The sequence below is a fragment of the Sander vitreus genome, chromosome 9 (genome assembly GCF_031162955.1).
Source record: "Sander vitreus isolate 19-12246 chromosome 9, sanVit1, whole genome shotgun sequence".
NCBI lineage: Eukaryota > Metazoa > Chordata > Actinopteri > Perciformes > Percidae > Sander > Sander vitreus.
In genome coordinates, this window is record NC_135863.1 from 20,940,811 (window position 1) to 20,966,238 (window position 25,428).

Sequence of the window (25,428 nt, forward strand, 5' to 3'; positions counted from 1 at the left end):
AAACAACGAAAAAGAGAAGCCTCAACCTGAAATTTGTCATATTCATAAGTTTTCTTTTTGGATTTGTTTTAACCTGGAAGCTGTAATGTAAATCATTAGCTTAGTTATTTGACACAATTACTTGATAGATATAGATATATATACACAGATCAAGAGTATTTTTTTGGGAATAAAAATGAATAACAATAACATTTAAATCAAGTTAGGAGATTTATTTGTTGTTGTATTTTCTCAGTAAATGCCCATGAAAATAAGAAGTCATGTTTTCCAATGCAGCTTTCATTAATGGCATGAGCATCAATGGGTAGGAATCTGTTAGTAATGGACACAGTGTAGTCATTGTCTAGATAAAGCTAATAAGAGGTGAACATGACAGGTGAGCAGACACTTCTGACCAGTGGCTACCAAAGAAAATAGAAGGTCAGATTATCTCAACAGTGTGTTCTTTGCTGCAATAGCAGCTGTGTGCCGAAGTAAAGGAGATGTCATTTCATCACTTTTGTGAGCCATAACACATCCCCACTTCCACTCTAACTCATTCACCCTGTCACTCACTCTCACACACACACACACACACACACACACACACACACACACACACACACACACTGCTGTTATTGTTGTTGCAATGCTCCCACGACACCAACAATCTCTGCTTCCCTCCCCCACACGGGCTCACATCTATCTCTCTTTCACTCCCTCTCTTCCCCCTCCTGTCCTGGGCAGCCCTGACATGCCTACTTCAATTGATTTAGAGTCAATTCAGCTTCTGATCTGATTGTTATCATGTGACTTTTCACACACCTCCCCCTCAATATATGACTACTGTGTTATTTTCAGATTAGGGTAGAGATTTTTTTTTTGGCTCAGGTAGGAAAGCTCATCTTTACTTTGCACTTTCTCTGTCTGATTGTGCCATTCTCTGTCTCTCTGTTCCTCTATATCTCTCTCACCTTCCCATTCTTCATCTATCAAAACAACCCCTCAAAATTCAACCATCACCGCAGTCTCCTATCTGCTCTTTCCTCAGCTGTACAGTTTAGTGGTGGGGCTCTCAATTGCCCGGCTTTGTAAACAGGAAGCTGGTGTTCTGTTCACTGTACCTGCAGCGTGGGTGGTAGAACAGGGGCACCCATACAACTGCACAGTAATGGGAATCCAAGATGGCAGGGAGGGGTCCCATAAAATCACCAGCGAGAACAGAGGAAGGAAGCATCCGCGAAAAGCCATTGTCAAATGAGAGCAGACAAAAGTCAAAAGGATTGTTGATTTAGTTTTTCCTTTAGTAAATAGATTGTTGAATTTTTGTTTGTTTGTCTGTAATGAATCATGTCTAGGATGGTAATGTTTGGGAGGATTAATGTCATGGACAATCCCTCAAACTCATTTTCTTTCTCACTCTGGAGCTCTGTGGGAATTACAGCTTCAGGTTAAGGGAGAGAGAGATATTGCATTTTCTGCTAGCAATGGTCCCATTAGTGATGAAGTGAAATCTGGGTTCATTGTGTCCCTTTAACTTTGGCTGTTTTGAATACTTGTTTGAATTCAAGAAGATATGCTGTCTCCTCACTTGTCCCAAAACAACTGCTCTGCTTCGCTTATGTTTTTTCCAGCTATCACTGAAAGCGGATAGCATAACCTTTTGGACTGTTGCCCTTTTTAAATCACTCACTCCACACATTTTATTGTTGTTTAACATGTTGGACGTCAGTGCAAGTTTGGGTGTTTTCTGCCAGGCGAGCTGTAATAGGGGGGGAAGAAGCTTGACGGGAGTCGGTTTATCATGAGCACAGAGAGCACAACAGATAGATTCACCCTGTCTCCTCCCCTTCAGCACAGATAGACTCAGAGCATGGGCACTCAGCCAACACTATCAATCTATCCGCTCTCTATCCGCTCCTACCCCCAGCCTCTAACTCTTATTGGAGGACAGCTTCCAAAGGGGCAAGGAAGCATGAATCATAGCCCTGCTATGAAAAGCTGTTATGCCTCTAAATACACGTGTTGTGGCTCAAAATGACTCCGTTGCTTCGCCATTAATGACAATCTTGCAAGTGATTGTCACAGCCCTGTAACAAAGTTGTAGCATTTAGGAGGGGCTGAGGCTGTTCAGGCAGAGGGATTGTTGATCTTGGCCTAGTTTTCTTGTCTGATCAGAAACCTGTGCACCTCTGCCCTTCCCCCACCCAAACCTAAGCCTCTATTACAGGCTGTGAGGGGCTCAGTGTGGAACGAGGTGAGCAGCTTGCCTCACCACCGAGCTCTGTGTGCGTTATGCGTGCTGCCTATACTGTATGTTTACAGGCTTATCATTGTGTGTGATATAACCTGGCGATGTGGTTTGGCTTGCATGACTGGCTTCCTATGAACAGAGCAGGATGGCAATGAGGACTAAAGGTGTATAACACGTGATAATGTCCAGGCAGGTAGCCAGCAATAAAGCCAACTATGATAACAAAACATTGCTTTTTGATAGAATCGAATTTGGCATATTTAGGGCATCTATACTATGATGCAGGATCGCCTTCTTTATTTGTTCTCTACAAAGCATTATAGATTAAAAAACTAGTACACATTATTAAACGTTAATATTATGTCTTGTGTGAATGTAGGTAACGCAAAATATGTGTACACAGATATTTCATTAATATGCACACATATAGGACCGATTAGCACCAATGTGCCAAACATATGCAAATTTCCCATGTGCATCTGTTGTTAATTACACATATGAAGCTGGGAATGGCTAGAAGGAATCATCGAGGGCATGTGTGATAGCATCCCTCCCCATTCTGCCTTTAACTGTCCATTGTACTGTGAATGTATTTTGAGATTATAGATGACATGTTTGTGTTTTTGTTTGGTCCTCCCCGTATAATTATGCTGAAAACTTTTAGGTTACCATGCGGTAGATTACCCATAGCTGCCGTGGATAATGAAACATAATTTTAGCATACAAATTGAGCTTTTAGAGGTCACTCTGTTCTTGTATGTCTGTGTTAATTGTGAAACAAACAAAATAGTGGACAGCAACATTATAATGTTCATATATTCCAGGCTGCGCTAAATATTTTGTAACCGCTGAATGTAAAATTGCATCGCTCAAAATCAGGAATGACATATTAAACCAGCTATTGCCCTTGACTCCAATGAGAAAGTGGTACCACCTTAATTCACTTGTTAAAAAAAAGATATATATATATATATAGGCATGCTGGCAATGTAGTTCAAGAGAGGATAATGCTTTAAAACACATTTCTTCTGACTTAAGCTTCCTGTCATACAATCAATTTCTGTTGTAACTTTGTGTCAACATTAGATGCACTCTGTGTTCATTAAGGTGAAGATCCTCACTATATATGTTTTTTCATTCTTTTTCAACCGCCCCCTCCCTCTCTTCAGCCTGGCTGCCCTTGTACATGCTCTCCATGTCAGACCCAGCTGTTACTACAAACTACTTGGAGGGCTTACAAGCTTCATTGCTAATACTGACAACAGCACTATTCTTACTCAAGGCCTAACGTCTACTGGAAAAAGCAAGAATATGAGAGATTTTCTCTGCCTCCACTAGCAATTCATTTCCCCAAACAGATGTTTCCATCTGTTCAAATCTAATCTTTTGATTAATACATTCCTCAATGAAAGGATTCCAAATAGGTGTTAGATAAATATCTCAAGATGCTCTTTCTTTGATAGCTGTGATTATTTTTTGATGCTACGGCTGTCTTTTGAATTTTTTTGTTAACGTGTGAGTGCGTGACCAAATGTGAATGTGTGCATGGTATGTTTGTGAAGGTATTTATGGCCCATATGTGCGTTTCTTCTGAGCAGTAACACCATTACATTCCTAAGACGGTCCATGAGACTAATTAATGTTCTGTGCTGTGGCTTTTCCTATACCCAGGGGAGACCCAATGGATTATTTACCTATACGTCCTATTGACAACAAATCCCCCTTCCCATTGGTGACCTCTGTGCAAACAGACAGTTTTAGGCATTAGGCTGTATAATAACACGAGGCAGCTATGTAGAATTTGCATTTGCAATGGGAATCCGGCCCACATAGTGACTCAAAAGATACTTGAGTCACTGCGGCCTTTGTAGTGGTCGATAGTGATAGCTGTGTTGTAAGAAATCTGTCTGTATCTGAAGGTTTCTGTGGTTTTTGTCTTTCTAAAATAACATGTCAAAATGTATGTATAACATGATCATTTTAGAGGTTGTAGACCAGAAACAAAGCCGGGCAATCTTAACTTCCCCTTTTTTTTTTGACAAGGTTTGCCCTCAGGTTAGAAACAACAGCTGTCAAAAACCTGCATGCACTATTTAAAAGAGCATGTGTTTTTGTATGATGAATGTTGTGTGCATATTGAATAAAGGCATGAAACACACCAGTTACATATCAGGGTCATCTAAACTTATTCTATTGTAAGTAGTTCTTTGTCATCATGGTGACTGAACTTCAGTTCATTTCAAATATCTATCTCTTGATCTTGTTATCTTGTAAAAGCAGCATTTTAACATTACAGACACATTTGCTCTGATCATCCGGTGTGCCCTCCCTGTTTGAACTGTTTTCTCTGAACTATTTCTCTCTCCCCCTCCCCTTCTCTGTGATCCTATACTCTGTGCTCTCCCTCTTCACTCTGCTCTGGAGCAGGCAGTTCCTAGGGGTGTGTTGGTTTTATGTTTATCAGCCCATTCACAAAAAGACTGGCAACATAGAAAGTAGAGCATAAAATGAATAGGGGCCTAATCTTAGTCGATTGATAAATCAGATGTTTAGATAATCTATTACTTGTTTCAGTCAGTTTTCAAGCAAAAATGCCAAATATTTGCTTGTTCAAGCTTCTTAATTGTGAGGATTTGATGCTTTTCTTTGTCAAAAGTGAAAGTAAACTAATTTTTTTGCAGGTTAATGCATTGGTCGGATAAAACAATCAATTTGAATGCATTTCCTTGGTCTCTGGTAAATCATGATGGCCATTTTTTTGTGCTTTTTCTGTTTTTTTTGTAGACAAAACAATTAATTAATTAGTTGAGAAAATAAAGAGAAGATTAATCAATAATAAAAATAATTGTTGGTTGCAGAACTTTTCATGATAATTTGTAAGTATAGTCAGCTGGATGAAATATTATTTTGGAACCAGACAATATTAGTTTCTACATCAAATTTGTCGGAATAGTTCTTCTTCATAACAACCAATGCATCAGGAAGTTATAATATATATTTTTAATAACATTCATCTTATGTCATACAGTTGTATTTATATAGAAAAAAGTAATAATAGTTTTACATGAAGCATCATTTAAATGTCAAGATAAAAAATACAGTAAAAATTGAAATTGTTATTTAGTTTACAGTTGCTGTTGTTATTGTAATGAAAACCAAATATTTTAAAGCCGTGCGTTGGTTTGTTTGTTTTTTTTAAAGGGAGGACACACCAACCAAAGTAATAAAATGATGTCAGCGGGCATGTTTGAGCCCCCCTCAGCCAGCTTCCCTGAGCACACAGGGAAAGTGAGCGTCAAGAAAAAGGCGGGTTCAACTTGGATTTGAAGCTGTTCGATGGCTGCCGTTGCTGTCAATCAAGCGCACACGCTCCCCCATTTGCTGAGCTCTTTCGCATTTATCGTGCCATCTCGTCAAGCTGCTGCTGTGTAATCGCAGGTAACTTTCTTACGATAGCCTTCCGCTGGACGACCTAGTGCTCGTAGCGCTCTTGCATTTTTAAGGATTGCAGATACAGTACACATAACCAAGCTTCGGCATTAGACATTTCCGCCGTTTTGGCCGTCGGAAGACGTGAAAGCTGTATTTTTACTCTGCGAAAATAACCCGTCTCTCAAAGGCGTTTGAAATCGGACACCGCTGGCATTGAGGCCCTCACTTTTGTGCGGAGGGATACGTTGTTGCGTCTGACAATGTGGACGGAGGTGGTGAAGATGTCTACGAGAAGAATGAAATCATCTCAGTTGTAACAACAAAAAAGGAAGACGCGAGATTAGTTACCATAATAGATTTGTTTGCACTCAGACTTGTAACATTGAAGCAAACACGTGTGCGCAGTGTGAAAAGCAGGCTTACCGGGACAAAAGGAAGACATCTACGGTGCTCCAATGCGTTTCATGCACTGAGGTCGAAATTCTCTTGAAGTTTTATGTTTTTCCCCTCGCGATTCTCTGCTTTTCTTTTTACTGTTGGATATCAGACACTTGCAGAGGAGAGGTAAAACACCTTATTTCACTTAATGTTTCGGGGGAAGCTGCATGAATTCGATGGGTTTAACTGACACCTATTTTGACGCCTGCAATTTGCAAAAAGTTTTTGGGAATGTGTGGTTAAAGCGGGGGATGTAAGTTTTTGTCTGGTTTGAGGTGGCGAGCCAAGTGTGTGATGGTCTCCGCATCGACCACGGAGAGGAGGAAATTACTCCTTTGTTCTGCAAAAAGACCCCACTAACGTTAAGTGTTAGTCCTGCCTAACAAGCCTCATTTTGTTTTCATCGTGTGTCTCCACCACTAGCTGTAGCCAGAATGTGGAAATTTTAAATGTTAAACGTTGTGTAATGTTGCTGAGCATTTTAGCTAAACTTTGTGTAGTGGGCCTACATGCATTTTCCATACGAGCGCAAGCAAACTTTCCATAAAACCCCTTTTGGTAGCCCTTTAAACATTCCTTTATGGAAGTGTCTGGCCACCAGCTAGACTTTATTTTATTGCACATTTGGCAGGAAATTCCTCTTGCTCCCACCCCCACCGTCTGCTCTACTGAACTCCCTCATAATGCACGACTTGAACCCTAATATGTGAAAGAAAGAGCTCACTATAATTTGTTGCATGAAGTTTGGAGCTCTTGGACTCCAGGGTCACGACCGTTGCACTTGTTTTACACATAATTTGTTTTCTTTAGGAAGCCACAACTGAAGATTATGGGTTTGTTAGTCTTCATGATGATGTCAACATGGTTCAAGATAAATGGTGAATGGGTTAGTTGTCAGCAGTAGCTTGGCCCTGGATGTGGCCTAGCAGAGATTATCAAATAATGTACAGCCTACATCCTGTGGTGCCCTGGATGTTTACTGTCATTGTTATTAACTATTTGACCCAACGTGTCTATCATGTATAATAATGTGTTTTTGGCACAAGACATTCACATCAGTTTCTTTCGGACAGCATTTGAATCAACAGTTGAATATGCTTTTCTGTTCAGTACGGCGGCCCTTGTTGTTCCCGAAGTAATAGCATTGACATAAACACACGTTACAGTTACTAACTTTGCTTCTATTTCCCCATTTGATAGGACTAACAGCATGTACAACCTATACGGACGGAAATGTTATTTCAAATTATAAATCGTTTTATTGTCAACATTTATTACATGTTTGTTAAACAGGCAGAAGGAACTTGATTTGGCCCGTTATTATTAGATTTGAAAGCCATGGTAAAAAACAAACAAAAAAAAACTGGCACATGCATTCATTTCGTGTTCTGAATTTATATGAAACATTAAGTTTTTGGTCAGTTAAGATCAGTGGTTTGTTCCACTGGAAGTGCAGGCTATTTTGTGGAGAATGACCTGCCTTCTCTGCCTTGTGTGGGGTGACAAAGACCCCTAATTTGCTTGCTTCAAATATTGATCCAGCAGTAGCCGAAGATGCCATTTTGTTACATTAAGCCCCTCTGTGTGCTCTATTTAATTTAGCTCAGTGGTTAAATAATATTTACATATACGTTTATTTTGTGTGTGTGTAAGACCTATTTTGTTCTTGATTAGCCATGTTATCAGAAGTTTGGCAAAGCAATGAAAGCCATGTTCCTAGCCTATACTCTTAGGCCTATTTTGTGTGTGTGTGTGTACACACTTCCTTTCCTTGTTTCAAGGTTAAATTAGTTCTGCTTGCTTGAGTTTACTAGACTTGGACTGCACCGTTTGTCTCCCCTGAAGTGACTTGTGATACTTTCATACATGCAGAAAATTATTTATATGTAATACTTTTGTTAGTTTGCTTTCTAGTGGTTCACAATTTATATTTTTATTTCTTGACATACATTTTAATATTCTTAGCTCTTTTTTGTTTACATTTTACAACTTGCATTTACTCTAAAACATCCTTTTTTTTTTTTTTTTGATTGCATCAATTTATGTTAGTGTTGTATTGCAAAAAGGTTGTAAAAGCACACCACCTGTTGGTGTTCAAGTGCCTCTATTCTTCCACTCGCTCCCCCTACCACTAGTTCCCTGTGAAGCTTGCAGAACCGCCGCTCAGCATCAGAGAGCGGCCTCGGGCTTGCGTTGGAATGCAAAACACAGGGTAAATCCACTATTCATGCTCACTGTGTCATTTGACAAGGTTCTTTCTGAGTTGACATATGGTAATTTGGTAATGACGTGTTTGCATACAGTCATTAGCTCTGCCTTTCACCCCTATTTCCTTGGGCTAACAATAGTCCCAATTATGTCTGTAATTGTAAATGTATTACATTCTCTTTTATGTAGCAATGATCGACATATGGCCTTGTTATTTGCCAGGGTTGCGTAAAATGAAGACAATTTTTAAGTCATTACTTGGTAGTGATTTGACTAAGGGCAGAGTATTCATCTTTTCTTGGCAGTGTCTCTTCTACTGCTTGGACAGGAAGGCAGTGTCTGACTGAAACCAGCATTTTTAAGTAGACCCAGCCGAAGTGTATAGTGTTAAGGAGGCTAATGTTGTCTGTTTTCCCCTCATCGGTTCGTAGTGAGTGAAATAGTAATTTGAGCTGTGTGTTTTGGCCAGCTTAGACTCAATAGAAGATCACTGATTTCTATACTTTAACTTCTCAGATGCACAAGATCTTTGCCTCTCACCTGGATATATATTTTAGTATTATATTGGAGTTTTTTGAATCACAAACACAAATTTGATGCGTTGGCGTAAAGTTTTTAGAAAATGCTGACTTAGCCCTGGATTGGTATCTATATATGGGAGACTAACCAATATCAATAATATCTAGGGTTGTGATATACAGCAAAGATAGTGTAGTTTGAATCATTCATTACCATCACCCTCTGTTTTTTAAAGAGCTAAATGTAAATTCTCTTTGTGCTTGCTAGTGCCATTAAAATCCTGTATCTGCAAATTTCTCTCATAGGGTTTATTAGAGACTGAAGGGTATGAACGAACAGCAGCAAAGAATGGCTGCAGTGGGAACTGACAAGGAACTCAACGACCTCCTGGATTTCAGTGCGGTAAGAGAGTGGGAGAGCAGTCTGGGTGGTTCTGGGTGGTAGGTGGGTGGCATTGGGAGAAAGAGCTAAATAGAGTGCGATACAGGTCTGGGTATGAGCAGAGGAGAGCTTGAGGTCTGAATGAGAGAAGTGGGGAAACGGGGACGCTAGAAAAATCAGTGGGATGCTTATTTTCTCAAAATCTGCAACAGAAAATTTTAAATATTTTTTTTCTTTTCTTTTTTTTCTTCTTCTTTTTAACAATAGGTTGTGTCAGCCCAAGATATTTCCATGCTTCATTCTTGGCATGCAAAGGTAGTGCTGATTACATCAAAGCATGGCAAGTAAAATACTGCTGTACCTCAGGGTGACTGGTGAAAATTAATTCAGGTTTTAAATACAGGTTCTTTCAATTATGTAGGTGATGCAGAGATACTGCAACAAGGAAGTGGATCAATACTACAATGAGCTGGTATCCACTGTAAAATGTAAATAGTGAGTTAGTAACGACTGCAGGAAACTGCGGAAATAATCTAACCCCTGTTTGTCTTGTTAACAGAATCTGGGGGGAAATATTGTTATATATGAATTGGGTTGAGCAGACAGCTTCTGCATTTCTTTTATTTATTTTTAGTCTTTAGGAAGACATTTTCACAGAAATGCTTTCAGAGGTATCCTCCAGACATTATCTACAAAGTGGATAGAGGTATTTTGTTCAGCTTTTATTTACCTGTGTTTCATTTTGTTGTGAAGCCTTTGTTGAGCTTTACACTGACATAAACATCTCACAGGCCCAATGGAGCTGTGTTACTTTTTTCTCCTAAACAAATCTAATAACTGGTAAGGCTAAATTGCCGACTCTTGATAATTAGTATATACAGGGCACAACAGGTCATTCAAACTCAGGCTCCTAATGAATATTTGTCAGCAGACTTGATGTCCCATGAGATTTTGTTTGACAAAGGACAGTTGAGATTTCTTTTTACAAAGTACAGTTGATTAATAGTGAAGTGTTTCTGTGTATCATTGCAAGAGTCAGTGACATTTTATGAAGTGTAAGACTAGGGAACAGTTTTTTTTTAAAGCCTTGGTGTGCATGAATTCTGTTGGTGGCGCTTCATTATAATGACATGATTCAGTCAGCTGCATTGTTAATATCCTATTCTCTGCCAGAGCATCGGTATTTAAAGGAAACCTTACCCCATGAAAGAAAAACACTCCTTGTTGTGAAGGGGGTTTGTGCGAGGTTCTCATTAGACAGTTGGGTTTGTGTTAGAAAAACTCTGATCAGCTGCCAATTTGTATCAGCAGATGTTCCGTTTAAGGATGACATTGATAATTGGGTGAGAAACTGTCAAAAATGGTACAAACAAATTTCATCCTGTTTGTATATTTGCTGGCTAGTCAAGGAAATGCGTGCTAGATTGGACGTTGAATAAAGAAAAACTAAACATGTTTGAGATCTATATCTGTGACCAAACAGAAACAAAGATGGTGTCCAAATCGGTTGTTGGACCACGTAGACCTACCCTGTTAAAACGAAAAGAAACGGAAGAGATAATATGTGGTAGTGGCAGATTGTGTTTTAGTGTCCTACTTACAAAAAAGTTTGGTTTGTACAGTAGAGTTTGGTCACGTCACTGAAAGATGCCACATAGCTGATATTTAGGCAACACCAAAGCCTCATGGTAAAACTCACAGTGGCTCGGTGACAAAACCTATGGCCTCATCAGTGTTTTGAAAGTTAAAGTTGGTATTGCAGGATCAACTTTATATGAAAATGTGTCTGAACGGTTTCATGTCAAAATGCTGTATATCTTTTTTTTTTTTGGGGGGGAAATTTGCTTTATTTTTTGACATAAAATTTAGAAATTAATTAATTTTGAAATGTGATATTTTGCAAATAAAGAGATCAAGCATGTTTATAACTTGATCGTTTTTATCAGCATGTTTTACGGTTATGCTAGAAGTCGTCTTATCAATAGTGGAATCAAGCTTTTTTTAAATAGTTTATATCTCACTTTAGACTAATGCAAAACTAAAATGCTTGCAAGGAGAAAAATAAGAACTGAACGACATGTGTATGTGATGTCATTTATTAGTGGAAATGGGACGTGTGAAGTGTGCCCTCCTTTGTTTTGGTAGATACTGTATCTTTCCTCTTTTTGTCTTGTAGATGTTCGCGCCTCCAGTAGCCAATGGGAAGAACAGAACAATGACACTTGCCAGCAGTCAATTTGGGGGATCAGGTAAGCTTTTAAAGCTGTAACACTGCATTACTGCACTGTATGTCTTGGCAAATGTTGGTTTGCAATTTTCTATCGTTTTGTACATATACTTGTATTCCCAAGTGACTTTAACTGACATTACTGTGGCTGCATGTTGTTTTGGCAAGGCATCAATATACTAATTTAATGTTACATCTATGATCTCATCCAAAGTCACAAAAAAATTACTTTCTCACGTAACCTTTTTGGTACCTAGCATGCAGACAGTTTTTGTTTTATTTGCACCAGTTTTGAGACCACTGCCTCAGTAGGTACAATGGAGGTGCTTTTTATTTGTGGTACTCAAAGCTTTACAAAATTGCATTTGAAAAAGTCTAAACAGCCGGGGAAATCCATAGACTTTGCTGATAGCAGATTTCATTGGAACAATATTTTACAAAAGGGAAAAAAAATAATTGGAAATTGGCTGTGCTTGTATTTGTTTATTCAACTGTTTGTGATAGAATAGTGGACCCCCTTGAAAATGAGAGTTGTGGCCGGGTTGGCTCAGTGGGTAGAGCAGGCGCAAATATAATTAGAGGTTTATGCCTCGACGCAGAGGTCCAGGGTATAAATCCGACCTGTGACGATTTCCTGCATGTCTTCCCCCTCTCTCTCGCTATCTCCCCTTTCTCACCTAGCTGTCCTGTCAAAAAATTAAAGGTGGAAAAAAGCCCAAAAAAAAAAAAAGTAACAAAAAAGAAACCGAGATAGTTCATCTCAAGGGACTATCCTTCAATAAACTTTCAAACTATTGTAAATCATTTCAGAAGAAATTCATATTTAGGGTCATGCTATGGTTTGCTCTATGCCTGGTGTGGCTGTCCCTTGATTTTTATCTTCATAGAAGGAAAAAAAATACATTTGCTCTACAGCCCTTATGAAGGATTGGAACTATGCAGATTTATTAATATCTGCACACCTTTTATTTTAACATCTGTCTGTCCACATTTCTTAAGATAGTCTTTGTTTTACTGTTTTAAAGTGCAAAGTAGCTGCAGTTAACCCCCTCAAACACCTGAACCCTTTTAAGTGAGCTATTTTCTTTTCCTGAATGTTATTAGTAAGTCGTGCTACTTTCGTTCCTCTGTCACCCTTCCAACCTGGTGTGTGAAATCGAGTCACACTTCTCAGTGTTCCCCAGAGTGAGAACTTGGTCACTGAGGAACAAAGGCAAAAAAGGGGGCTTATGGACTTGAAACGACTCCCCCACCCTGAAGTGTAAAACACTCCTCCCCCAACACGGCACAGGGCTCTTACCCCCACTGATCTGCAGGAAATGGCTTGAGTCCGAGACAATGTCCCTCACCCCTTGCTCACAGCCTCTTAAACTGGCCCAGCATGCAGTGAGTGGCCAGAGTGGAAGAGAGAGCTTGTTGAATAGAGGGATCAGCCTGTCGAAGGCAGGATTCTGTTTGTTTCTATTACAGCAGGCAATTACTAAGCAGTGAGGAGTTAATTCCTTCCCCCCCCTCCTCATGTCCTAAAGTGTGGCCCTCGGTCATTGACACCTATTTTAATGCGATACTTCAAGCTGTCCCATTTAACTTTGGGAGATCTGCAGGTAGAATCAGAATCTGCTTTAATGACCAAGTAAGAGCAAACACATTCAAGGAATTTGACTCCGGTTTTTGTTGCTCTCAAAGTACATGCACAGAAAGAAACATACAGCTAAAAACAAGGACAACAAAGCTGAACAAGGTAAACAAATATTTGACTGCTATGTACAGATATAAGGTTGTGTGTGTATATATGTGTGTGTATGTATATATATATATATATATATATATATATATATATATATATATATATATATATATATATATATATATGTATATGTATATGTATATATATATATGTATATGTATATATATATATATATGTATATGTATATGTATATATATATATATATATATATATATATATATATATATATATATATATATATATATACATACATATATATAGGTTTAATGGCTGCGCTTGTCAATGGGACCATCTTTTGAAACTCCAAGAGATTGCCTATTATCCCAAAATATGATATGGCTATGGGCCAGGAAACCCATTTATTATAGAAATGATGACTATTAAAGAACAATGTCCATCTATGATGTCACGAAGGAGGCTTGTATATTCAGGCAACCAGCAGCGCGGGAACAGCAGCGAGCAGCCTAGTGGCCCACCAGACCACCTCTATTCATCAACACAAAACTGCTCAGAGGGGTGCTAATTGCATTAGGCCTCCTTCTCCCTTCCTTAGTGGCCTGTGTGTGTGTTTGTGTGTGTGTGTGTGTGTGGGGAAGGGTGTGTTGAGCAGAGTGGAGGGGAGAAGAAAGAGGAGAGGATTGGCAAGAAGTGTGGGATGCTTGAAGTATGGGAGGCAGAGTGTGACGGTGTGTGGTGGGAGCTGGCCAAGCCTTCAGGCAGGCGTCCCCTCTGTCACCTCTGCAGCTGCTGGCAACATCTCCAACCCCCTTCACACACACATACACGGGACGCGACAGGCTCGCTTCCCTTAGATCACAATACCCACCATTGTGAATTTACACATGTGGTTTCTCTTGGTAGCTAGCGTAAACGCTGCATGTTTGACTTTTGCACTCTCAGTTGTATACCTGCACACGCCTGCAGTATTGTGTCATGTATTTCACTGTGTATTGGTGGGTTGCAGTTGGAAAATCTAAGCCCTCAGAAAATGGAAATCTTAAAGGAGAGTGGCTTCCTTCTTCAACTAAATTGGATGTTTTCAGAGCCTGCAGCCGCGAGAAGGCTTTGTGGCAGAAAATAAATATTTTTCTGGGTTCTGGTTGTGAGTCAGTATTTGTCTTGCCATGTTACTTTCACTGAAAGTACATTCACACTAGCCATGCCAAAAGTCTGGATGGATGTGATATACGTCCAGAGAACCTGTTTTCATGCCAACCCCATGTCTTTTACATTTCCCTTGTGCATGTCAAATTAGTAGATAAAGCAGGGTATTTTCAATCTTTAATCTTTTTTTCCCCCAGTTTGAACATCATGTCAATTGACTGTTCAAATGTTTATCACTTACCGCACTTTTGAGCTTTGCGTAGCTAATTGATGGTTGTCTGAAGATGGCAGAGATTTTGGTATTCGGTTTCTTTAGTTAGCATGAGCTACAGTGCTCAAGTACTTTAATGCTGTCTTCAAATAATCTTGGATGTCATACTCAGAAGTCTGTTGTACAGCATCCTTTTATCTCACAATTAGCAAAAAGAAATGTGGAAATGACCGTAAACATTTTAGCACGTCTACTAATATTTGTAATCGATGGTAATGATTTGAACAATGTTTTATTGTATTACTAATGTAATACCAAACAACAATACCAGTAACAATACACCATTTAACCATGATAAAAGAATGTTTGTCGAAGTATTGAAAGCTTTTCTGCTTCTACCAGTATGATGTAAACATAGAAAAGTGTAAGCGTACATAAGGAGGCATGTTAGTACTGCTACGTAAGCATCACATTGACTATTGTCTGTCATGATAATCAATTGAAGCCCTGTGAAAGGCATCTACAGTAGCTTAGAATTGTAGTGAGAGAGATTGGGCAGATCTGTGTTTGTCTTTTTTAGATTTAATTAAGAATGCAGGCTCTTAGTGTGCTCACAGCAATTTTTATTGGGTCACAGGCGAAGGGTTGGTTTACAACAAAGTACTAAAACTATTTTTACTGGCCAAAATTAATGTAGGAGTACATCAGTGACCTACTTTGATGGTACAAAACACATCTTGACTTTAGTCTTTAAAACCTGCTTAACTTGCTTGTACAAGAGCAACATACCTAGGATATAAATATTATTTCAAATGTGAAGATTTGACTTTTTTTAACTGCATGTGAAGCTTGGTGGGAACTTTATTTTGCATCGTTTTAATATTTTGGTTGTCTGTGGTGACAGTCAATTTGTGTTCGATATTACACATGACAAGAGGTTAACAATAATAGAAAGGTCTCTCTTCTAGCATAGTGGGGCTCTCCTAGGCTGGCTGAGCACACTGTCACCTCAGCAGCTCTCCACCTTGTTTTAATTGCCTCAGAGTTAATTACTCCAGTAAGTGTGAAACAATGTTGTCAGACTTCTCCTGCACAGCCGTGCTTTCGCACTATCCTCTGCTCCCCCGCTGGCCAAATGGAGGCTTCATAGGCGAATGAGTAGTGTATTGAAAATAGCTCTGAAGTTTATGAAGTTACTCTCTCAACTCTCCTTGTGGCTTGGTAGGGATACTCAGTGCAGGTTATTGTTGACAGTGGTGATGTGTATTTTGTGGGTTACTTGTGTGAAAATACTTTGTGGTCTACCAGCATTTTGGATGAAGCTAGAGTATCTTGAAGTGGGACAAAGAAAGGTGTTTGAGTTAAGATGCATTTATTTGTTGCTAGACTGGAAGTAGACACGCTCATTGTTAATGCATCTCCATTAAAGTGGATTTCTATCTCAATAATGTGGCAATGCTTCTCCTGGCACCAAACTTTGGCTGAAGTGTCTTCATACAAAGTCTTTATTTAGCAGCAAGCCCGTCACCACCAGTGTCCTGTGCCATTGGACGGTGGTGCGGTGGTTATTAGTGCTGTGGCCTTTCAGCAGGGCCGATCTGACAGTGAGCGAGGCTGATCTTTTGAGGTCCCCTCTCCTCCCTGCTTGCCTGATTCTCCATGCCACTGGCATCAGCTCTATAGATCACGGCTGTCGCAGCGTGTGTAGGTGCTTGCACCGCTCTGTTAGTCTCATCACTCATTCTCACTCGTCAGCCGGGCTGCTGATCTCGCCCAGACCCCTCTCACTCTGCCTTCCCTTTTGTTCCTACCTCTCTCTCCCTCTCGTCCCCTTGCTTTCTCCCGCTCACTCTCCCTTTTGCTTTCTCACACACATTTTTTTAATTAGGCAAAAAATCAAAGAGGAAATATGAATATTCATAAGGAAACCACATTAATATGCACAATTATGCAAATCAGCATGCAATTAAGGCTTGTGTCTCCAGAGAGCCTGGATAGCATTAGTGCATAAGACAGGGAGAAGGGGATGATGGGGGTATTTTGGAGTTTTCTGCTCCACCAGTCTTTTGGCTGTGTTTTTCCTTTGTGCCACACATCGGTTCTTTCTTTACCTAAAACATTGTGGTTCATGTTTTGGCTTTACACATTGTTATGTTTTGTGTTATTTTAGGTGTTTGTGTCAATTTGAGTGAAAGTTAAATATGGTTTAGATTACATGTTATCCTCTTGAATTACATTAGGGATGTGAATGGTTAATTTTCTGCTATTCAGTGACCGTAAAAAACACTAATGGATACACTGAGCAGCATTTCCTATGCTTTTTCCCTCAGAAATGGTGTAACATTGCATTGCATCTTGAATGCAGCAGTGTGATCGATAGTGATCCTCTCTCCTGGTTTGTGCAAGCCCATTGTGGCCACTTAAGGACATTGAATGTTTAGAGTAGGATGGTGTGACAGGTTCCCTTGATATGACTCCAACATCAGGGCATTTTTACATATCTGCAGTGACACATAGAATAATAATGATATACTGTCATTTGGGGATAGCTAGTAGGGCTGGGCGATAGGGAGAAAATCAGATATCACGATATTTTTATTTATTTTGTAGGATTTTGAGCATAACAGATACATATTATACCTCATCCATGAAGTGAAACTAATACAAAGAGTCATTCTGTGAAACAAGGTACTAACAAAGAGACGGTTTACCCCCAACTCCCACCACCCCACCCCCTTCCCTCCCTTACAGAGAGGTATCAATAAAATGGGTTTTGAAACACGTAATTGTGGTAGTGGTTGTCTAATATAGGCGATATCACGATATTCTTGACCAAATACCTCAATATTGCGGCGATATTCTAGGGTTGACAATTGGTGCTTTAACAAAATATCTTCACACTTAGATTTTAGATAAATAATCATCAGTAATGTGGACATAATGTCTAAGTGGGGAAAAGCAAATAATAGAACAGTCTGGTAAGTTTAGAAAAGTACAATGCTTTACTGTAATGCAGCCTTTAAAACCAAGAAAAGACAACACTTATGTCATATTATGATATCCAAAATCTAAGACGATATCTAGTCTCATATCACGATATAGATATATATTGCCCAGCCCTAATTGCTAGCATTATTCATAGCATTCGTCAAACCTGCTTTTTTGCTGCTTTCTTTCATCATTACATCACACTAACCTGCTGGTCTCCCTACCTGTCAGTCTTAACAATGTGTCTTCTTACCACAGTAGATGAGCGCAGCGGCTCTGGGTCTTGGGGCTCAGCAGAACAGAACAGCCCCTCTTTCAGCCAAGGACGGGTAAGATTTAAACACACACTCTTAAGTCACACATGATTTTAAGTTTGGAGATCTAAGCTTGAACACCAGATGCCGTGATATTGTCACACACTCACACACATTCAGTTAATCGCTTTGCCATAGATGAACACACACACCACCTCTCCCACCACCACCACAACAGCTTAGTACTTTTTCATGCTGTGTGCCATGTTTGATTTAAAGTGGTAGTTTTACTCTCTACCTAATAACCTTGGCTCAGGATCTTGCATTGGCAAGCTCTCTGGTAGCCCAGAACCTCTGTGGAAGCCCATTGGTAATTTCAGCTTCACATCCGCTGTAACTGTCTTGGCACAACTCTGTGTAAATACAAGGAACAGGGGGTGAAATAGATGCAGCAGGCTTTGATTACCACAAGTTGATAATTAAGAAAGTCGGTTTGAATCCCCCGAGCTGATGCAGATTTGTTTGGCATGGATCCTGTTAGTTAGACAGAAAAGCAGAGGGAGGGTAACCACTAAGCCATATAGGTGTGTATCATTTAAGTCTGTCTGTGGGTGTTAGTTTGTTCGTCCAATGTTAGAGCCTGCATGTTATTTTATTTACATTTTTCTTTGCTTTATTTAAGGTTACTCATATTGTTTTGTGTGTACCATTGTTTCTACAGGGCTATGGCGAAGGGTCCCACTACAGTGAGCATGAGGGCTTGTCCTCTCCATTCATCAGTTCAGGGGTTGCAGGTATGTTCGTTTTTTTTTTTTTTTTTGGCTTTCTTTTTTCCACAAGTTTTTATTGATGATTTCAAGTTTATATACATTTTTAAACCCACAGATGAACATGTATTCAAACAAACAATTCAAGTCAATTTTTCTTTTTACGTAGATTTCCTTTACTATCTCTATCTATTGTTCCTGGGTAGGGGGGATCTACTTGAACCTTTTTCCTTATAGGGTGATAGCTTTTTCACTAGCTTTTGTTACTAGCTTTCCACAACATTTTGACCAGATACCTATCCCTTATTTGTACATTTTCTTCTTCTAAAATTAAAATTACACAGAGTATCATTTAGCTCATAGGGATATCATATCCTAGTATCATTTGCAAAATCCTGTATACTATTTTCTAAAACAAAATATTCTGTGGCATTTCCAAAATATATGAGTGATCTGCATCTAGTAGTCCACACTCTCTCCAGCATGTTTTTTTCAACTTTCTAAATAATTTTTGACTCTGATGTTGTTAAAAAAAAAAAAAAAAACATGACATTTTTTAGCACTTTAGTGGAATGAGCGTATATATTTACTTCTCAGTGATGGAGGACATGTTGCCTAGTCACGCTGCAGTTTTAAAATGATCGTGTTGATAATGGCCGATTCAACTGTTGTGCATTCTTTTGTTTTCTGGGCTGCAAAATGTGTGTCCACATGCATGTGTGTGCCTGGGTTCATTCGTTGAGTGTTGGGGATGTTAGGGCACTGAAGCAGAAACCTTCCCTAGGGTTTTATCTGGCAGGCGGCTTTATGCAGCTGAGCGTACTGAAAAAGGGGAGGGCATCCCTGGACTTTTTGTACTTTTGAAAACCTACTTTTCATTTGTTTTAGCATACACCATTGCCTCTTAATGTATATACACAGCTCATGGTTTCACTCACATTCATGTTTAAACAATCTTCACTTTTATCTTACAGGTAAAAATGAGAGGCCACCATACCCTCCCTTTGGAAGCCAGGTATGTTAACATTAAGCTTATTCCTTGCATCTCCCCGCAATGTTATATGTGCGTGAGGGCTTATTTCATTTAACGTGTCGTGTAAAGGAAGCCCTGTTTTCTCACTTCTCTTTTCATGTTAAACACTTTGAATGAACTGTCTTCATTTCCTAGAAGAGAAGCTGTTGTGCTGTGCTATCCCACGCCCTGTAAGTATTATTAGTAAAACCTTGTTTCCCCGTCTTTCTCTATTCTCCTAGCCTGGATTTCTTCCTAGCGACATAGCGATGCCCAGTCCAGATGCCATGTCCCCCTCTGGCCTGAAATCTGGCTCCCAGTTTTACCCGTCATACCCAAACAACCCCAGGAGAAGGCCGCCTGATGGAGGCATAGGTAAGATAACTGGACAAGACACATGACATGTGGGGCCAGTCATTTCATTCTTTCTTCATTTCCATCATCCTCCACCTTTTGTATTTGATTCAGTTAACTGCTGCTGCAACTCCTTATTTTAATTTTAGATTAATCTCCCGATTACTTTCTTGATTAATTGTTTGGTCTATAATATATCAGAAAATGGTGAAAATATTGTATCACAATTTCCAAATTCAATTTGTTAAACCATTCATTGATTAGCAAAATAGTTTTAACAATTGACTAACTGAATAATCAACTAATTGTTTCAGCTCTAATGTTAACTCTTAGCTTTTTATATTATGTTGGAGCATAGATAAGAGCAATTTGTGTTTGATAATCTTTGTATTAAAAGATTTTTTGAATGTAGACAAAAAATGACTATAAAAAAACCCAAAGCTTTATACAGATGAAGGCACAGCAACATTCATTCACATTGACAGACCCACTAGGACACACATGCTTCAGTGTGTTTTCTATTCTGTAGTAGAGCAGATGAAGAGACTGCACCTGAACTGACATACCATTGGCAAATGTCTTTGCAAAGTCCTTATTTGTGTTTTTTTATCTCTCTTTTCTCTGTCTCTGCCTGCCCATATGTAGAAACCCAGCCAAAGAAGATTCGGAAACCCCCTGGCCTGCCGTCCTCGGTGAGAGCTTATTTCTGCTCGCCTTCCCAGCTCACAGTCCTTTCTCTCATACTCTCTCTCACTCTCTCTCTCTCTCTCTCTCTCTCTCCCCACTTGCTCCACATGGACACACAGACACATACACACTGCTCTCCCCACTCTGCTTGAGCAGTTCTGTGACAGACAGGGGTAAAGACCCTCTGCTCAGTCAGACTCTGTGAGCTGACAGTCAGGCAACTTAGGCCCCAATAACATCATCGGTGTAGTTGTCTCTACGCTACACTCAAGTGGTTTCAAGTGGTGTTCGGGTCTGGGTTGTCATGTAGACGAGCAATTTTATGGGATTTTGAGGTACTTTGTCAAGTCTGGTAACTCACCTTCTTCAGTGGCCCGGTTTGAATTATATGTTTTGTAAGAACACAGAAGTCCTGGATTTTGGTAATTCATATGTTTCGTGCAGCCACTGGACGAGGGGTTCAAGTAGATTGGGTTTTGGTGGCTGGTTAAATTTTGGATCCAATTCAAAGTTTGTAATAAGACATATGGATTTGTTAAGGATATTGTAGAAAGCATTTGAGAAGTTGTTTGGCTAAATAGCTAGGAAAGTTAAACCTAAATAAATTCAGTTGGATTTCAACTTGTGACGCAGATTTGATACTGGAGTCGACGAAGTGCTATTGAACTCCAATCCTAGACCCAAGCGCTACGAAGTACCATACAGTGCTTTTGACTTACTGTGCCAAGTGTCACATTTTGTCAGTGGGCCTAGAATTCCCAGCAGCTGATGTGCGGATGATGGCAACCACACATAGCTAGAAACACAAGTCACTGTGACATGTTTGAATGTATCCTGAATGAATCTCACTGTTGGTTTAAAGTGATTTGAATCAGGCAGCAGTTGCCCACATTATTCCCATTTCTAGATTATTTCCACTAAGTCCTCTGTGCTGATTACCAGCCAGTCTGTCCATACAGCTTCAGCTGCTGTAGATCATAGATGATTCAGAGGCCATTTGCTCAATTTGAAAACCACATAGCTTTTTCAACACAACACTATCTCCTTTTTAATATTTTCCTCTTCAGATACATACAAATGTCTTTGTGGTCCCAACAGATGCTTTGCTTTGTAAAATAGCAAACATGATATTTCAAGTCAGAAGAACCCTATTGGGTAGTAGCTCGTGTTACTGTTGCTATTAGAGCCCAGTCTTGCTGCTTGAGCTGCTACTGGATCATCAATATGAAATACTGCCATTGCACAAACATTTTCTGTCACCAGGTCCTCACGCTACTGTAGTTCTCAGATGACAAGAGCGACCTAAAAGAAAAATTGTAAATGGAACCTTTGCATCTCCTCACTTGTGGCATCTGTGTTTCAGCATGGCACCTTGAAGCAGTATGCCAGCAACACATGCAGAGGAGAGAAAGATTAGATTAAGACTTAAGTTATTTACCAGTTTTTGTAAATATTGGGTTTTAAAATTCAATACCTGCGCATTAGCCCTGAATTTGCCCTACGATTTCATCATCTTATCAAAATATGTGCAACATCTACTAACAAAAGTTAAAAGAAAATGGACTCATGCCTATGCTGATGTTTTTTAAACGCATGGATGAAGTAAATTCAAAGGATTTATATGGCTGACTAGGTCCAAATCACAGAGCCATGGATGCGTAATCTAGCAGGAAATGAAGTCGAGCATTAACAGTATTAAGTTTACTCTATCTTAGTTTAAGATTAAGTTGCAACAGATGCAACTACTGTAGCCGGCTGCATTGATAAGGTGGGTTCATATCAGATCGACAAATAGTCGGTATGGAGATGGATCAGAGTTGGACCTGGTGAACTTGCTGCTTAGCTCATTTCTTGATCTGTTGTTCATTGAAGGAATCAAGGCTATCTGTTTTGTTTTTATTTCATATGGCATCATTGCTATCCCCCACCTGTGGGGGGGTATTGTGTTGAAGTGGCTGCTGAAACCTCTGCGTGTAGACACACTTCGCTGTGGTGACTACATCACAAAGATTGAGTGTGAACTCTCTGTCTGGCCAAAACCCCGTCTTTTTCACTGTCTGAACCTCAGTCATTCCCTGCAGTGTGAACGATGGCCCCGTGTTTTTAGTGCGAATGATGAGATGTCTGTGTGAACCCCCCTCCCCCACTCCCCCCAGCCCTCCGCCTACGCTTCACCACATGATGGCCTGGGTGGGCCTCCCCCTGTGAGTGACCCAGTTGTGAGGCGCGGTGCTTGCGAGGCCTCTTAGCCCCGTGTCTGAGCCCAGATTAATGACTGCCGATGATGATCCTGTGGTCTTTCGTCCTGCCCACACTCCCTCCCTTCCTGCTTCTCTTCACCACCCCATCAACATACTTTTCTTTTTTCTTTATCTACTTGTTTTTGTATTTAACTCGTGTTGCTGTAAATCAGCAAATGGACAAGTAATAGCTGCACTGTGTAAGGATATTTCTCTTTCCCCTCAAGCTCCCTGACTTCTGTAACCCACCACTACAAGTACACAAGATCCTTGCCCTAAGCCCATGAACCTTCACCCCCTCTTATCTGCAACAATCAAACAACATGGAGGAACTTCTCTTCTGCCCCCTAGTTGTCCAGTAGACTTAATACAAAACCCTTGTGGTTGAATAAAGCAGTTTGAGGTTAGTTTGATGTTAATCTTCATCTACTCTCCATCCCTTGCCACAACCAATGTTCTTCTAGTGTAGAGACCTTTACACGGGCATAACCTGAATTACATTAAACCCCTATTAGTTAAGGATTTTACCCTAGAAATTCCTTTTCTTCCTGAGAATACAATTATCCAGCACCAGGCATTGTGTAGCTCTCTGTTTCCATCTAGAGCAGCAGGATTCACTCGACATTGTTCCCCGTGAAAGAACAACTCAAAGCCTATTGTTAAATGAAGCCATCTCCGTCATGTTTTCCCCTGAATTAACCGTGATCATTTTAAATCCCCTGTTTCCTTCACACTCCCATGGCCATATCAAGCTTTGTTTAAGTCATTTAGATTACCTTCTTCTGTCCCCCTTCAACACCCCTTATCTCTCTACCCATTTCATAAATCATCAGGGCCTTCATTTTTTCCCCCTCAATCCTCCCCCTTGCCCCCTTACCACCCCCTACCCACTGCGATCTCTCTCTCTCTCTCTCTCTCTCTCTCTCTCTCTCTCTCTCTCTCTCTCTCTCTCTCACTGGATCCCAGCCCCCATCTCTCTCCCTCTCTTCACTCCCTCTCCTCAGCCCAGCTGCCTGTGGAGTTGGATGTGGTCCAGGAACAGGCAGATGGCTCTGTAATTAGAAGTGCATCTCTCCATTCCCTTTCCACTTCTCCCTGTTAAATCAAATTACAGAAAAAAATCCCTTCTCTGGATTAGCATTCTTTGCAGCATAGCCTCCGTTCTTTTCCTCTATCTGCCATGTTCTACTGCGAAGGAGAGGAAAAGACGGACTGAGTGGTGACTGGTGTTGGAAACTGAGGGCTTCTCATGTCCGTCTTCAGTCTGTGGCTTTGGAGAGCAGAGATGTGTGTAGCTTAAGGCCCAGCATCCATTTTTGATTGCAATGGTGTGTGTGTGTGTGTGTGTGTGTGTGGTGTGGGGGGGGCTGCAGGCTAAGCAGGGCGATGTCACTAGGGTCCTGGGAGCTAGAGGAAGTGCTCACTGTGCACTGGGATTCAAGCCGTCGCTGTGCCCAGCATGGCATGGCCGCTGTGTTCTCCTCCACAGACAAGAAGCCGGCTTGCCTCCCCTGCCAGCAGACTCCCTCTTGCCATCTTGTGGCCACTTGAAGCTAGTGTAATTAAATGCTTTTCAAAAGCAAGGACAGGGTGGATCGATACCTTAGTACTTGATGCTCAGGGCTACAAAATCCAGAATCAAATGTCCAAGTGTGTATGTAGTATGTATGTATATATATGTGTGTGTGTATATATATATGTAGATACATATATATATATATATATATATATATATATATATATATATATATGTGTATATATATGTGTGTGTGTATATATTTTTCTATTTTAGAAGTCAGTCTAACTGCTTACTGTCTGCATGTTTGTTTAGGTATATGCTTCCACATCTGGTGATGAGTATGCAAGAGACAATGGAGGATATCCTGGTGCTAAGCCTGGAGCTGTCTACCCTGGCTCTTTCTATATGCAAGGTTAACGTTTCACATAATATCACTGAAAGTAATTTGTTCTGTGATCCTATTTGTGAAGGTGTTTTCACATTTGCAAATGTGTCTCCGCTTTTCTCAGAAGACCCCTGGTCGTCTTCTGGCTACTCTGCCATGCTGGGTAACTCTCCTCACATTGGACAGCCAGGCTCCTTCTCTGCAATTAACCCACAGGACAGGATGGTGCGTAGAACAGGCCTCAATTTTCAATCATTTATTGCTTTGTTTTTATTATTGCTCACATCCTCTAGTGTTGCTTGTAAGGAAATTATGTGGTGAACTAAAAGGGATAACATTTCATTGAGAGCAAAGACTTTAGCGTCTGTTCTTCAAAAGTGTAAAAAGTTCATTTTCTTTAATAAAACCACATATCATATGAGATGCATGAACTAAATTACCTGTTAACATTTTAGGTACTACATAAGGTTGAATAAATAAATCTTAATCTTCCTTCATGAAGCATTTGTTTATTTTTTTGTGAGGGGTCTGTGCCTTATGAAGCTACTTGTATCCCCTTTCCAGAAGCGTCAACCCCTGCCTCTGTCCCCACAGAACTATCCTCTGCATGGCAGTGATGTCAACGGCTTCCACTCAGCCCCCACCACCTACAATCACACACCCACCATCAACGGAGAAGGCATCATGGGTAAGGAACTTTTTAAAATGAACTTATCACACTA

At 40.1% G+C, this 25,428-nt stretch overlaps 1 protein-coding gene across 11 annotated transcripts in view; it reads left to right on the plus strand.

Annotated features, from left to right (window-relative positions):
• The first annotated feature begins 5,673 nt into the window (after positions 1-5,673).
• tcf3b (transcription factor 3b) overlaps positions 5,674-25,428 on the plus strand; it is a 31,043-nt gene continuing 11,288 nt past the window's right edge. For 3 of the 11 annotated variants that reach the window (XM_078259202.1, XM_078259204.1, XM_078259205.1), the window contains exons 1-12: positions 5,674-6,229; positions 9,136-9,232; positions 9,479-9,526; positions 11,388-11,460; positions 17,747-17,817; positions 18,464-18,536; positions 19,484-19,524; positions 19,764-19,896; positions 20,521-20,567; positions 24,634-24,733; positions 24,831-24,931; positions 25,271-25,394. In XM_078259202.1, the coding sequence (XP_078115328.1) occupies positions 9,158-9,232; positions 9,479-9,526; positions 11,388-11,460; positions 17,747-17,817; positions 18,464-18,536; positions 19,484-19,524; positions 19,764-19,896; positions 20,521-20,567; positions 24,634-24,733; positions 24,831-24,931; positions 25,271-25,394 (886 nt within the window). In that variant the 5' untranslated portion in view covers positions 5,674-6,229; positions 9,136-9,157. Of the gene's footprint in view, positions 6,230-8,238; positions 8,316-9,135; positions 9,233-9,478; positions 9,527-11,387; positions 11,461-17,746; positions 17,818-18,463; positions 18,537-19,483; positions 19,525-19,763; positions 19,897-20,520; positions 20,568-24,633; positions 24,734-24,830; positions 24,932-25,270; positions 25,395-25,428 lie in introns of all 11 variants that reach the window. The other 8 variants (XM_078259203.1, XM_078259208.1, XM_078259206.1 and 5 more) reach the window with 8 other exon arrangements.